At 38.1% G+C, this 16,358-nt stretch overlaps 1 protein-coding gene across 4 annotated transcripts in view; it reads left to right on the top strand.

The window, feature by feature from the left end:
• The first annotated feature begins 210 nt into the window (after positions 1-210).
• The window catches only part of Nbas (NBAS subunit of NRZ tethering complex), a 305,952-nt gene continuing 289,804 nt past the window's right edge, over positions 211-16,358 (top strand). For all 4 annotated transcript variants that reach the window (XM_087907244.1, XM_087907242.1, XM_087907243.1 and 1 more), the window contains exons 1-6: positions 211-345; positions 2,294-2,348; positions 3,964-4,000; positions 5,420-5,497; positions 5,822-5,869; positions 11,843-11,886. In XM_087907244.1, coding sequence (XP_087763370.1) covers positions 232-345; positions 2,294-2,348; positions 3,964-4,000; positions 5,420-5,497; positions 5,822-5,869; positions 11,843-11,886 — 376 coding nt within the window. In that variant the 5' untranslated portion in view covers positions 211-231. The remainder of the gene's footprint in view (positions 346-2,293; positions 2,349-3,963; positions 4,001-5,419; positions 5,498-5,821; positions 5,870-11,842; positions 11,887-16,358) is intronic.

Genomic DNA, 16,358 nt, shown 5'->3' with positions numbered 1-16,358 from the left:
AAGAAAGGTTCAGGAACTTGAGTCATTTTAGGCACAAATGAGCACAGAACGGACAGAGTCCAAGATCTACCTTACACATGACACCGTCATTTTTCAACCCATAGTATGCCCTTTCAGCAGCCAATTAATTCACTCCACTCTCTTCCAATCAGCAGCGGCCGCGTCCCAGGAAGTTTGACCCGCGTCAGCTACCGTAGGGCCCCTCCCTCCGCCACTCTGTTCCGGGCCAACATGGCGGCCTCCGAGTCAGTGCCGGCTTCGAGTCCCGGCTCTGCAGACGAGGAGGAGACGATCCTCTATGACTTGCTGGTCAACACCGAGTGGCCACCCGAGACAGAAGTGCAGGTGAACCGGACCCTCCTTGAAGGCGGTCGGCGTGACGCGGGCGCGTGGCGTGTGGAGCCACGTCGCGGTGCCACGCAGCCCAGCGGAGCGGGGATGGCAGCTGTGCTGTCGCCTGGCAACGGCGGGGCTGCTGGGTCTGGGGCTCGCTGAGGGGTGTCTGTGGAGTCAGAGTTCGGCTGTCGGTCCTCAGGCAGTCTGTCACCCACTCGGGTGGTCGGTGTCACTCGCCTGCCTTAGAGGGAGGGAGTCCTTTCCACATCCGTACTTGGCTTGCTTTCTTGTTCTCTGTGGCGGGAGAATTTTGCAGGACCCCTACGGTCTTCTCATCATCTCAGTAAGAGGCTTGTACGTGTGTGGTTTGTCTGTCTGTGTGTGCACACGGTCTTCTTGACATCTCAGTAATAGGCGTGTACGTGTGTGTGTGTGTGTGTGTGTGTGTGTGTGTGTATGTGTGTGATCTGCCTGCCTGCCTGTACACCCGGGTCCCAGAGATGAGTTGTCTTCATGGAACTTCCACTGTGGAGGAGAGAAAACCGACCAGTGACCGTTTTCCTTACCAAGCCTTAAGTGACCGTTTGAGCAAAATGCGAAGGGAATGAAAAGAAAGAAGCTGTGGTCGTTCTCCAGGTCTGCAGGAGACGAAGTACGGTGTTTGCTAACTTCTGGACCCCGGAGTTACTAGTTTCCTAGGGACAGCCTTCTAATCATAGGGTGAAGAACAGGAGCCCCAGGACCATTTATTTGACATATCATACAGAGGGCATGACATGCCAGTGTATTAGGTCCTGGGGAAGCAGCATGACCACGAAGGACTTTTAGTAGAGATTCCTGAATCCAACCCACTGTGTTCCATTGCTGTCTTTTTTGAGTGTTTCTTCCACTTGTTTTAAATTATGTCTTGTATGGGCAGAGATCTCCATATATTGCTTTTATTAATTCTTGCTTCTCCTGAATAATGTGGACATTTTGTAGATTATGAAATTAAGAGGCTGTTCCGTGCTGCCTTTTAGTTGGATAAAGACACGTGACACTTCTGACAACGTCTGTAATAATGTCTCAGCGTGCTTAACATTATACATTGATTTAAAAACAGCACAGCGTCACCTTGTACGGAATCCTCACTGTACTTTGCCCTCTCACGTCTCTCTTTATTACAGATTTCCATATCTACTCCACACAGCTATTGACCTCTAGGCTCTGCATCTGATTCACTTTTCTATACTTCCACGGTGCCAAATTGTCTCCTGATGACTTCTTCCTGTTTGTTGAGTGGGTTTCTTAGGGAATAATGTACCTGCACTTGCTAATGCTTTTATTCATTTTATTCTTGGTAGTAATTTAATATAGTACTTACTATACTTTCATATAGTACTCACCATAGGAAATACTGTTATTCTTTATCTTACAGCATTCAGTTTATAATTATGGAGTAAAATTTTTTAATGTAGTAGTTATATCTGTGTTTTGTTAATAACATTGTCTCCATGGATACACAACAGATAACTACTTTTCCTCCAAGTAAAATTTGTTTTAGGTTTCTGTGGTCTATCTAAGTCAACTGTACTGACTTGTCAACAAATATAGTCTTGAATGGTAAAACCTGATCTTTGTTTAGCCCAACACATCATAGGCAAGTTTCCTACCACTTAAATACACCTCAGCCCTGCCCCTGCTTTTTTTTTGTCTTTTTATTGGTGTTTTGATTTGAAAACAGTTTCTAACCTCATTTTTGTGTTCTTTCTGACGTGTACCTATAACTGTCAATTTCACTCTTAAGCCACTGCACACAGTCTAGATGATGTTTTTTTCAGTCTGGAAGAAGTTTTAAAATACTGATAGTAATCAATTCTCTGGATAGAAATAAAGAAGTTAAAATTAATATGTTGTAAGTATTGTAAAATTAAAAAAAAGTAAGTTTAAAACATTTTTAAATTTTTTTAAATTGTAGCTTAGAGGCAACCGAAAGCATGGGGCATCATTCATCATCACAAAAGCCATCAGAGGTAAATATGACTTGTGTTTTATGTATTGCATAGTTAGTGGACAGTTTTTTCTCATTTCACAACTGTGCAATTCTAGACAGCCTAGTGATTTAAAAAGTTTCTTTTAGACTTCTGATATAAAACCTGATGAAGGTCGTTAGCATACATATTGTCTGCCTTTAATCTTATATGTAATTATTTCTACAGATGCATGTATGTATGTGTGTGTGTGTGTGTGTGTGTGTGTGTGTGTGTACGTATGTATGTAGGTTTTCAGTCTTACCTATCTCTAACTCTGCTTAGAACTAAACTGTAGCCTAGGTTTAGCCGTTCCCCGTGTTGTACCAGGAGGTGATGAGCCCAGTGTGAGACACCATTGCACATGTTTACACAGAGGTTCAGATAGAATGTAAAAAATACTTAAATTACAAATGTGATTAAATTGAGCATTCATTTAGCCAATGATAGACTTTACATATAAACCAACAAGAGTCTGAAAAATAATTGAGCACCAGCCTTTTGAGCTATGAGGACTTTATTAACAGATTAATATAATTCTTCCAGCAGACTGATAAGGTAGGTGCTGTCTTATATTTATTTATTTCATATTATATGTATGTATTAATGTATGTGGGTGTCCCTGTGTGTGTTTGTGTGTGTGTGTGTGTGTGTGTGTGTGTGGTGTATACCATGTGTGTGCAGGAACCCATGGAGGTCTGAAGAGATGTAGAGTCTGCTGGAGCTGAAGTTATAGATTGTTGTGCGCCACTGTGCCTGTGCTGGGAATCAAACCCAGGTCTTAACCACCGAGCATTTTTCTAACTCCCCTTTAATGTTTTTAGATGTGGAGATTTGTTCACATCGTTCTTTGGGAATGTGACTACCTGTCTGTCTTTCTGACCTTTTAGGCTATCCTTATGTTGGGTGTGAGTTCCTTATGAAGAGAAGAATCAGTTCAAAAAAATTGAAAACTTATGAATAACTAAAGTTGTGGTATATTCAGTTTTCATTATCACAAATGAAGTTTTGATTTAATTTAGAAGACATATAACTGATTAAAATAATTTAGAAAAAAATTGAAAGTTTAAGTAACTACATTAAATAATAAAAGTTTCTTCATTTTACAACCTAAATATGATGTTCTTCTTCAGACTTTTCTCCCTCACTCTATACCTAACTGTGTGTACAGGAGTGTGTGTGTGTTTCTCTGTGTCCCTCAAACACACACACACACACACACACACACACACACACACCACACAGATGATATAAAGCAGTCTTAAACCTGTGTTTGAAATTTTGTTTATCACAGACTTCTCCAGGTATTACTTATAAAGTTGTTGCAAAGTTCTAATTACTATCTAGATTTAGATTTTATACTTCATACAAATATATTTGTTTTAAAGAGCAATCTACTGTGATTCCTAGTAATGATTTGAATAAGGTTTCTTAGATTAAATTTAGCATCTCAAAAAACCATTTTTAAAATTTGTAGTTGGGAAATATTTCAATGTTTGAGTAACGTACACGTGGACTTTAATATAAGCAAATATATGGTCTTATAAAAGTTATAGTGTATATTAGGTTGGTCTCATTTTACAAGTTGTTTGCAAATGACTGCTTCTTTTTATTACAGATCGCCTGTTATTTTTGCGTCAGTACATCTGGTACAGGTGAGCCTTCAGTTCTTACAAAGATTGTCACCTTTTGTGATTTAATGTTTTGAATATCAGATTAAGGTGGAGATGTTGATGTTCAGACAATCTATGTATGTATGTATGTATGTATGTATGTATGTATCTATATGGAAATTCAGGCTTTGGAAGTGTATTTCAATTTGTTGTTGCCTTTTCATTTTCTTAATGGTGTGTTTGAAAAGCTCAAGTTTTTTTCTATTTTTTATTAATTAAATTATTTTACATCCCAACCACGGCCTCCCCTGCCTTCACCCCTCACCCCATCCAACCCTCCTCTGTAATCACTCAGAAAGGGACATGCCTCCCATGGCAAACCTTGTTTTTAATAGACATTTCACAGAATTTGGTGTGAGCTGGTGACGTCTTAGTCCACTCATTGTTCCTTTAGTCCGTAGTGATCATACCCTGCTTACTTCTGTTCCTCTGAAGAGCATCCTCCACTGCGTAGGACAGGCCCCTATGCTGGACAGTGTGTCTTGTGTATGCTAAGGAGCACTTTTGTTCTTGTTGTTGCTTCAACTCTGTGGTCAGGAGCTGCCTTGCTGTGTGGTCGGTCTTCAGATTTTACCTCTTGTGCTTTTTTTTTCTTAATTCTTTGCATGTTGTTATGGTCAACTATGATGATGATTTTTCATGTTCAACAAGGACAAGGAAATAATTAATCTGATAAAATGATATAATTCTGCATTTAGCAATGTTTGTAGTGATTTTTAAAAGTAGAGATATTAATTTCATGTTGCTTTCTCCAAACCTTAAACTTAACAGTTCTAAAGATAAGATAGTCCTAAAATAGAGACCTTTGATCACTTGTAGAACTATTTGCTCAGTGTTTTTTTATTTCATTTTGTGTCTGTGTGTGTGTGTGTGTGTGTGTGTGCACACTCAAGTGTGTGTGTGTGTGTGTGTGTGTGTGTGTGTGTGATGTGTTTGTTTTTGTTAGTTTTGATTTTTGAGGATGTAGGGTGCAATAGGGTAGAGATGGTTGAGGAAATTTGCTGTTTTGGTAGTTGTGTGGACTGTAAGCATGCCATTGGTGTTTATCTCCTACTCCTCATGAAGTTTCATATATAATATTAGCAGGTTTTGGACTGGAGAGATGGCTCAGCCCTTAAGAGCACTGCTTGCTCTTCCAAAGGTCCTGAGTTCAATTCCCAGCAACCACATGGTGGCTCACAACCATCTATTATGAGATTTTATGCCCTCTTCTGACCTGCAGGCAGATTACTGTATATATAATAAATAAGATCTGTAAAAATTATAAAAATTTAGTATTTTTTGGATTTAGGTTTACTAATATTCAAGTTTTTAATATAAAACCCTCTCTTTTAATTTTTCGTCCTTTACATATGATTTTCATGACTCAGTCTTAAGCTAGCTTTTATGTTGTGCTTTCAGTCCTGCTCCGTTTTTGCTTCCCGAGGGACTGGTTCGCTTGGTAAATAAGCAGATAAACTGGCATTTGGTTCTTGCAAAGTAAGTATCTGTAAAATTCACTTCAAACTTCTGTCTGCATTTCCCCTAAATCTCGACTCAGACATGGATTTTTGGGGTCCTTGTGGCTTTCATTCTTGATTTGTATTAAATTCCCTTTCTTCCATATGGTCATTGTTGCTTGAACATATTAATTTAAGCTGTATTGATCATTTCTCTGATTTTGTACTGGTATATTCATTCAGTTGTCAAGTCAGAAGGTAGATAATGACAGCAAAACTTTAAAAAACTTACTGTAAAATAATCTCATCAAAGTAAAGACTCCAGTACTCACAGCAGAATTTCTTTCTCTTTTCCCCTATGAAGCAATGGCAAGCTTCTGGCAGCTGTCCAGGACCAGTGTGTGGAGATCAGGTAATTGCCAATGTAGGCTGTATGGAAGATTTCTTTTGAGGAGAAAAAGCCTCATTCCTTATACATAAGAACTAAGGTTTTAATCTTTTCATAGGTGATATTTTAAGGGATTTTACTCTCAAGTCACTTTTGTGAAGTATCAAAGATTGACTTATAAACGATGTTCTCTTAGTGTGGTGTGCTCGTCTCTGTACTTCCTGCTGGCTCCCGACAAATGATGTTTTCTTGCTACATGAAGATAATATTCTAGAAGCCTGGAAGTAGCTGTTGTTGGACTAGTTACTGATGAAATAGTTAATTAGACCAATGCAAGATGTCTCAAGATGTGAAACAAAGCAAGACAATGTTGTGTGATATTTAACTCCTTTGCTTTTTGAGGTGCCTACCACCCAGCTCCCAGATAAATCACAAACGGAGGCTTATTTTAGTTATGAATGCCCAGTCTTAGCTTGGCTTGTTTTTTTTTTTATTTTTACTTTTTGCCATTTCCTTAAATTAAGTTATCCCATCTATCTTTTGCCTTGGGGCTTTTTCCTTTTCTTACGTTGGTATATCTTATTTTCCCTCATTCCGTGCTGACTGGATGGCTGGGTAGTTGGCCCCTGATGTCCTCCTCACCTTGTTCTCTTATTGCTCATCCTCTCTTCTCCCAGTTTTCTCCTTCTATTTATTCTCTGCCTGACAGACCTACCTATCCTTGCTCCTGCCTTACTATTGGCCGTTCATGTCTTTATTAGACCATCAAGTGTTTTATACAGGCAAGGAACCACAGCTTTACAGAGTTAAACAAATGAGGCATAAACAAAGGTCACACACCTTAAAATAATATTCCCCAGCAGGGCAGCTTTGCAATAATGGCATAAGTGTGTGAATATAAGACTGAATGACCAAGGTGATTACTGGAGGTCTGTGTGGTGTCCACTGAGTACATTCAATGATACTATGTTTTTATCTAAAATATACCTCTAGGGGTTGGAGAGATGGCTCAGTGGTTAAAACTGCTTATTGCTTTTGCAGGGACCTGGGTTCTGTTCCCAGTACCTGCACAGTGGCTCACAACTGCCCATGGCTTCAGTTCCAGGGCCTCTAATGCCTTCTTCTGTCCTTCAGGTGTACCTGTGTGCACACAGTACACTTGAACTCACACACACACACACACACACACACACACACACACACACACACACATATGTACATTAAAAAAAGTACTTTTTAAGCTGGCCTGAGTTGCAAACTCAGGAGTAGTTGATTTGTTTTGGAATTTGCATCAACCCACTAAATATTTGCCATTTCTAATATTGAGGGTCCCTCTTTTACTAGCAAAGCCTATCTATTGGTTGTCAGATGTAAGTGGAGGGCTTGGGTGATGGTTGAGCAGATAAACAACTTGCTATGCTATCTAGAGGAGTGAAGTTTGGATTCATAGAACCTATGTAAAAGATGGGTGGGCATAGTGTCCTACCTGTAATCCCAGTTCCTGTGGTAGGTGGAAATGGGATCCCCACAACAATGCAGCTAGCCACAGGAGCTGAGAGTGTTAGCTCTGGTTTGAACACGAGACCCTGTGGCAGCATATAGGTTAGAGACTGATACGGAAGACACCTGTTGTCAATTTTGGGCCTCCCTTTGCGCACTTGTCCACCTACACATATGTGGGTGTGGATACATACGGACATGCACACCACACATATAAATACTTAGATACCAATGGACATGTTTTCTGCTGCCCCACTGCTCTCACTAAAATAGCACTAGTGCCCATTCAGTTGCTTTGTGTTAGTGTTCATTTTCTGCGGTTTAAGGTTTTTTCTTCCTGTGTATCCAAGCAGAACTGGATTCCCGCAGCTTTTTGGAGGAGTAGAAAAGTCTTTCCCTGTCAGGTACTCGCTTCAAGTGGGGAGGCTCTCTGATTCCCCTCAAGCCACCAAGGAAGTAATGGCAGTGATGACAATCTTCCCTTGCTCAGCAATGTAACCTGATATGGCTATATAGATCCCTCTGTGTTGTTTTTAAGCATGTTGTTAAGCATCCCCTTGGCAGTGTTTGAATTTATACCACTAGTAGGGACGGCTAGAGTCTCCTATTCCGTTTGTTGCAGTTCTGTGAAGTGTTTTGAGAACCAAGCTTTTAGTATCTACCTTAATTATAAACAGCAGTCAGAATACAACATTCACTTTTCCCTTGAAAAGAGAAGATGGATGAAGTGATTTTTGATATAAGAATCAGGGCATATAAGTGCGATCAAGATATTTGAGTCTGAGAGGGAGAGCTTGACCAAAGATCCATGGAACTTGCTAATGAAAATTTAGAAGAAAGGATAATTTGCAAAAGCTTTGTAATACACACAAATTTTGGTGTGAGATGAGCTCCACCAGGAAGCCTTTGAGAGCACACTATGTGTGGGGAGCTCCTTGCACCAAACACCTGTAACATTGAGCACACTTAGGGTTACTTCTATTAAGCTGATGCCGGTGCTGGGTGTTAAGTACTCCTGTTAACTCATGACATTCTCGTAGGTCTGAGATGTTGGGTAGACTTTTCTCTGCTTTGGAAATGAAGGATAAATGATATATGTAATAATTTAGGATCCATTTTTGTAGCTTCAGGTTTTTCTGATGTGCGATTCCCCTCTGTATGCTATGAATATGTTTTATTACTATTAGTTAATAAAGAAGTTGCTTTGGCCTATGACAGGACAGAATATAGCTAGTGGAGAAAACTAAACTGAATGCAGGAAGAAAGGAGGCGGAGTCAGGCAGACACCATGTAGCCACCCAAGAAACAAGATGTGAGGTAACAAGCTACAAATCTGTGGTAAAATATAAAATAATAGAAATTGGTTAATTTAAGATGTGAGAGCTAGCTAGCCTGAGCTGTTGGCCAAAAAAAGTTTTTGTGTGATTATTCAGGACTGAGTGGCCAGGAAGCGAAAGTGCAGTTTCCATTTATATTTCAGCCATGCTGTGCTTTGGTATAGATGCTGGGTGTCCCCCTCATTCTGATTAGCACCTCTGTTTTCTACAGCTCCAGCATGTGCCATTTACAAGGAATGCATTGTGAATGAGGCCTGGGGCCTGCAGCTCTGATTTTGTTGTGTTTTCTTTATAGTTAGGGATCGTCTCCCTCAGTATGATATATTCCCACAAATATAAGGGTGGGGATGTAGCACAATGATAGAGCTCTTGTCTACCTGGGGCAAAGCCCCAAGTTCAATTCCTTCCCCTCAAAAAAGGTCACTTGACCTCCACTTGTTCCATTTCCATGAACATAATAGGAATTTCTAGTCTCCATGTGATGAACAATGCCAGTGCAAGAGAGGAACAGATGCTAAGAGGGGATTATGGGGAGCAGCTTTGCTCAGACTTGCTATTTAGCTGCTTTTGTGTTGAATGGATATAAGCACAGGTCTGGACTTTGCAGTGACCTAAAAGGAAGTGTTTTCTAGTAAATGAGGAATAACCAAGTAAAGTGTATGTAGCAATTGTCCTGCAGCTTTTCTTTGAGTTGGGATCTTTCTGTGTGACCCCAGCTGGCCTAGAAGTTTTAATCCTCTGCCTCTGCCTTCTCAGTGCTGGGATTACAGGTGTGTGCCACCATGTTGGGCTGTTTTTGAATTTTAAAGTCACTTTCTCTTTCTCTTCTGTGTGTTTTCTATCCACAACAGTGATGAACACAAGTGGCTTAATTATTTCAAACATTGCTGAGACAAAATACCTAACCAAACCAGCTTAGGATCAAAGAGTTCATTCTTGTTTCTGGGAGATGTAGTCTGTTGGAGCGGGGAAAGCGTGATGGCAGAAGCCTGAGGCAGGCTGGGCATATGGCGTGAGTGATCAGGAGACACGGAGAGGACAGGAAGGAGGGCTGGGCTCCAAAACCTTCACTTCCTTCAGCAAATGTCCACCTCCTAAAGGTTCCACAACTTTCCCAAACAGCCCTCCGCTGGGGACTAAGTGGTAAGGCACATGGGCCTATGGAGGGCATTCCTGTTTAAACCACAACAATATACAATGTGAGACCTGCGCAGTGGTAGCTGTAGCAACACCGTGCAGGTGTTTAATGATTATTTCTTGATTAGTGTCAACTGTGGGAGTTGATGCCAGTGTCCTAGGTCATTAATTGCCATCAGCAGTAGTTGTGAAGATGAAATGGTTCCTGAGAAAAGAGACAAGAAACACCGAAGCAGTTTAGTTTTTGAGAGCTAGCCCTGCTTTCTGCAAAAGTATTCGGGTTGTTGTTTTCCAGCGTTATTGTGTTAAATCCTGTCACTAACTTACTATGCTGTCCTTAACTTGCTTGTGCTAGGGACTGACTTTGGATAAAATAACAATGTGTAAATTCCTCTTTAATTTGCATTTTGACAGCAGCTACAGTTTTTGAGTGGTTAATAGATGTTTACTTTATTCAAATAGTGAAGTAATAATTCCATATGGTTGTGGGCTGCTGCTAATATGGGAACTAGTTAGAAGCTGTGAAAGACCCCAACAAAGACAGGAAGAAACTAAAGAAAATGTGTAAATATCCCCACCACAGTTTACTCTTTGGAAGTGAATAAATTATGATGGTTTTAGCAAAACCGTTATGTGCATCCCGCTTTCCTCTTCCCACTTGTTTGCTGTCACATGTAGGATGGATGTGATGCGCATTCACCGACGCCTCCTTCAGTTTTCTCTGATCTGTGTGAGGCGCTGTCATCCCATTGTCTGGAGGGAAGGTTATGTTCATTCTTTGTCTCAGTCCCTGAGATGGAGTTGGAATCAGATCAGCTTCATTTCAGAGGCAGTTCTCTCTGCCTCGTCCCACTTGGGAGCTAAGCAGTGTGTATCTTGGATATTTATTTCTGTATTTATGTCTGTAGTCATAGCTAACAGTATTTGAAAAATAGCTAAAATATGAAAAGTTTTGTAAATTATTTAAAAAGCAGCGCTTAGTGGTCCCTTTAGAAATAATAGAAGATATAGTTAAATGGAAAGAATTAGTATTACCTTTTTGACTATCTAACTTGTTTACTATTAAAATTTTGACATATGTTGTTTGAAACTTGTTCTTCTGTCTGTGATATGTGTGTGTGTGTATCATTAGTGGATGATATTGTTTATTCTACTTGATGCCAACTTGTGAATTACTCTTGTGATTTATAAATTTAATTTACACTTTAAAATTTATATCACTTTTTTCCTGGGTAACCCTTGAAATTAATTTTTTATGAAATTGTTCCATGTCAGGTATAGTAATTGAATAATATTTCATTGGATGTGCACAGCAAAATTTAATTAATCTCTCATACTTGATATGTTTTTCTTCTTTATAAATTGGATTACATTAGTTTCTTTGATAACTATATAAATCTGTAATTATTTCCTGAAAATAACTTCATAGAAGTGAAATTGGTTGTTCAAGTTCTATAGATATTAAAGTTTTAGGTAATTATTTTTAAATTATGTTCTTACAAGTTCACCAGTTTTTGTTTTGAACATAGTTTGTACTAATTATGCTACTGTGTTCTATATTTCAGGATTATAGATTGTAAACAGGCTACTGCTTTATGTATTATAGCCTATTTAGGTTATGTGATTTGTTAAATTATTAATTTGTGATCAGACTTTATAATATGCTACAGATCAGTGGTTCTTAACTGATATCAGTGTGTGGAGCTTTAGTCTATAATCCTACTTGGGTCCCATCCTAGATTTATTGAATCACATCTTTTGAGCCGGTGGTACAGGCTCCTACTGTATCATAAGATCATGCTTAAGCCCACTTCTGCTATATCAGTGTTCCTGCTCTAGCCCCATATCTGTAACGAGAAGATTGCTAATGAAAGAATTCAGTTTGAGACACTAAACCACCTGTCTTTGTGACAGAAGGCATTACCTACTGTTATGTACAGGTGTTGTCTAGATCTCAGTGTTTCATAGACTTACATATCAGTTTTATTATGGTAAAACTATTGTTTTTATTTTTCATTGGTAGGTCTGCAAAAGATGATTTTACATCAATTATTGGGAAATGTCAAGGTAAGAGTTTCCAAAATATTGAAATATGAAAATTTTAATTTTGTAATGGTTTACAATGTTTCTGTAAAGTTTGATAGATATTCCCAAAGTATTTACTAGTAAGATCTTTTTATGACTTCATTAAACTTATTTAAAAAATTATAATTATTCTTTAGTCTTTAAATGTTTTGATTTAACATATATACTTTTTAGGACTTTGAACTTAAATTGTGTTTTACAATATTCAGGTCCATTTTTTTTGAAAGAATATTTGTAAATACTGTAGTCTTTTGTTTTGGAATTAGTACAGGGATAAATACTTAGTTATAATTTTAAAGTTGTTCAGATAAAAACAATACAAAAGTTCGGGATTTGATCTTTCTTACTAATTCTTCTTAGTTCAATATTAGATATTTTGTTTTATTGACAGAAAGCTAACACATTCTGACCTAATTTGTGTTTTCTGTTCTAGTGATATTTTATTTATGATCTAACAAAGTTTCTGAAGATCAGAGTTCAAAGCTAGCCACACCAGTAAGCCATACAGTTCAGGCAGTGGTTGCAAACATCTTTAATTCCAGCAGCTACACTAGTTAGCCATAGAGGCTGGGCAGTGGTGGTGCACACCTTTAATCCCAGCACTAGAGAGGAATATAAGGCAGGATAAGATAGGAACTTGTCTTTTTCAGCCTGAAGATTTCATAGAGGTAAGAGCTCTCTAAAGGCTTGGCTACTTTGCTCTTCTGATCTTCATCTTGAACCCCAATATCTGTCTCTGGGTTTTTATTCGTCATGCTACATCTGATGCCCAACGTTTGGGGTACGAATTCACAAAAAATGCCATTTGTCTGTAGCTTTGTAGCCACCGGCATAGGCTAGAGCTACATGTTGCTGAAGTCACAGCTCTACTGCCTTGTTTTTCCTTTGCTTTCTCCTGGTGGACTTTCCTGAACCCCCTTCTTGCGCTGCTGCCAAATTAGGTAGCTGCCTTGAAATCTAATCAGACTTTTGCTGTTCTACTCAGTAGCAATAAGTCTCACTTATTCATCATATTTGGTGAAACAATTGGGAATTCTTAAGGGAGGAATTAGTTAAACAGGACAGTTTTTTTCCCATGTTAAAAAAATGGGGAACACAATTACAATAGAGAAAAATCTAGTCTCTATATGATTATGTAATTCATAATTTAAAAATGGAACAACTGAATGAAGGGATACTCAACTGGGATTGATGTACTGTTAATTATCATTTTGATAATCCTTGTTGTTTTGATAATTTCTTGGTTTATCTCTTAAAAAGTTGTTTGGTTTGACTGCCAAGATACAGGCCTTAGAAAAACTTAATAAAATAAATCACAGATATTTAAATCTAGACATAGGAATTTAATGGAGAATCAATTTCAGCATTACACTATAAGGTTAGAGACAAACAGCATAAGGTTTTTAAACAATCTAGTAACCTTACAGGAACATCTGCCAAATGATAGATATACTCAAGGCTGTGCAAGAGTTAAATGGACTCCTTTGGAAATGTTGGATTTAAGGCGATTCAAGGAAGTAATAGTCTCATATGGCATGCATTCACCTTTTGTGAAGCAAATGTTAAACTCATGGTCGGCTTGTAATAGAAGTATTCCTAAAGACTGGATAGACTTGGTTAAAGATGTTCTAGAGTCTGATCCACAATTACAATGGAGTACCTGGTTCAGAGAAGAGGCTAAGACAATGGAATAATGGAGTAAAGCTAGACGTATGGAAATCTCCCAAGATTAACTTCTTGGAGAAGGAAATTATGCTACTGTAGAAAGGCAATCTTTATATGTTGACCACCTCCTGTCTTTATGCTGTACAGCAGCTTTGAATGCTTGGGACAGAATTGGAGAAGTAGGAAAGAAAACTGAGTCATTTACTAAAGTTATACAGGGCCCAAAGGAAACCTTTATGGATTTCTTACAAAGATTGACTTCAGGAATAAATAGAATGATAAAAAATTCAGAACCTAGACAAATAATAGTTGAATCTTTGCTTTTGAAAATGTTAATTCTCAATGCAGAAGGATAATTAGGCCTTTAAAGTCAAGATCAGCACCCTTAGAAAAATGAATCCAAGATACAATCAATATTGAATCTCATGACCACGATGATGCATGGATAGGAAAGGTGATTTCCAGAGCTTTAAGGTAAAATAAAAATGTCAAGTGTTATAATTGTGGCAAACAAGGTCACATTAAAAGTGATTGTAAACAAGGCATTCTTAGAAACAAAGTTTATTCTAATCAAAACAAAATGCCCTTTCCTTCTGGATTACGCAGAAGGTATAGCAAAGGCAGCATTGGAGTGTAGATCAGCAAGAGATTTTTCAGGGTAACACTTTGCCATCAGGAAACTCTGTGTGTGTGTGTGGGGTCTCTTGCAGGCCTCTATGCCAAATCCAGTTTAGCCATTTACTGCCACTGTAGAAGAAACTCCTTCCCAGATTAATTGAAGAGCCTAATGCCTATTTTAAGAAACCATACTGCTCTGGATAATAGAACGGCTAAAGAAGAGACAACAAAAAATTCAGGGTAAACCATAAAGCGAGGATTTTGGCAAACTTCTATAAATGGTCAAAGTCCAGTATTAAAAATGCAAATAAATGACATCATTGTCTGGTCGACATAGGTGTGATGTAGCAATAATTTCACCAAAATCTTGGCATCCAAATTGGCCTCTTCAGGAGGTAAGTATTCAGCTTTTAGAGACTGAAACTTTATCTCAGGTAAAACAGAGCACAAGTTTGGTCAAATGCATAGACCCGGAAGGACAGAGAGAAAAATTAAAGCCACATGTGGCTAACATAGCAATGAATTTGTGGGGACGTGATTTGTTACAATACTCATATTAACATCTCCCCAGTCTTAGAAAGAAACCATAAATTAACATGTTTCTGGGAGAAATATTAGAAGGTATTATAAAGAATAGTCACTGACCATTGAGGTTATATAAGAACAGGGTACAACAGCTGCTGATATTCCAAAGGTACCAATAGTCCTACCTTTTAAATGGTTGACAGACAAACCTGTATACTATGTTTCCAATAATAAAAAAATTCACTAAAAATACAAAAAAAAAAAAAAAAACAAGAGAAAGAGGGAGAGCAAAGGGATCTTGATAACCTGAGACATTGGACTCACACTTTAAAAACTGAATAGTTTGTTTCAAAGTCTGGGCATTTCAAATAGTTTATGTTCCTGATATTTTTCATGTCAAGACACATATTTAAAGAAACCGTGCTTGCACAGCTTCTAACAGTAAGCTGAGGAGGCTTCAGAAAGTAAGAGGCAACCAGGAACCATCAGCCTGCCCAGCCAATTTTATCATTATTAAAAGGTACTATAATTTCTGCTGAATTTTTTTGGGAGAAATTAACAGAAAATATTCCAAAAGTAAGAGAATTCAACTTATAAAGAGAACTAACTGCATCCTTCCTTGCATTCTATGGAAAACATCAATAACTGTAGCCCTTACATTCTATTCTGATGCAAATAAAATCAGGAAAGGCAGGTTACAAATCAAAAAATTTAAGTAAAGTGAATCAAAGCCCTTATACTTCTGTCCAAAAGTCAGAATGATATGCTATTCTCATAGTACTAAGGGATTTTAAGGAATCTTTAAACATAGTTACCAATTCACAGTATGCAGAAAGAGTTGTTTTGCATATTGAAACCACTGAATTTATACCAGATGATAAGGAACTGACTTTATTATTTATTCAGTTGTGAGATACAATCAGGAGTAGGAATCATCCCATATACATAACACAAATTTGATCCCATATGTGTCTGCCAGGTACTCTAGCACAAGGTAATGTAAAAATTGATGAATTATTGATTGGAAATGTGCCGAAGGCCTCAAAAAAACATCATTCCAATTTTAAAAAATGACTTTCCATTATGTGGCAACAAGTCAAGGAACTTGTAAGGCAATGTCCTACTTGTTCTTTATACAATCAAACACCACTCTCTGTATGCAGGATGTAACCCACAGGTACTCAAAGGATTGAAATCTGGCAGATGGATGTGTTCCATTTTGTAGAATTCAGAAAACTAAAATATGTACACCATTACCATTACTACCTATTCAGGTTTTTAATTGGCAACTGCTCTGAGTTTGGAAAAGGCTGATTAGGTAATAATATATTTGCTAGAAGTTATGGCCATCATGGGCATACCTGCACAAATAAAGACAGACAATGCTCCAGTATATGTTGCTAAGAAAATGAAATAGTGTTTTCTTTATTATGATATAAAGCTTATTACAGGTATATCACACAATCCTACAGGACAGGCAGTTATAGAAAGATCAAATCAAACTCTAGAGGATATGTTGAATAAACAGAAAGAAATGATAAAGACCCCCATATAGATTTCATAATGCCTTATTAACTTTGAATTTTCTAAGTGCTAGTGTGAAAGGAATGACAGCTACAGAGATACATTGGATAATACAGAAAACT

Source organism: Myodes glareolus, chromosome 6, assembly GCF_982192425.1.
Source record: "Myodes glareolus chromosome 6, mMyoGla1.1, whole genome shotgun sequence".
In the NCBI taxonomy this organism is placed as follows: domain Eukaryota; kingdom Metazoa; phylum Chordata; class Mammalia; order Rodentia; family Cricetidae; genus Myodes; species Myodes glareolus.
This window is presented reverse-complemented; position numbering and strand designations above follow the sequence as displayed.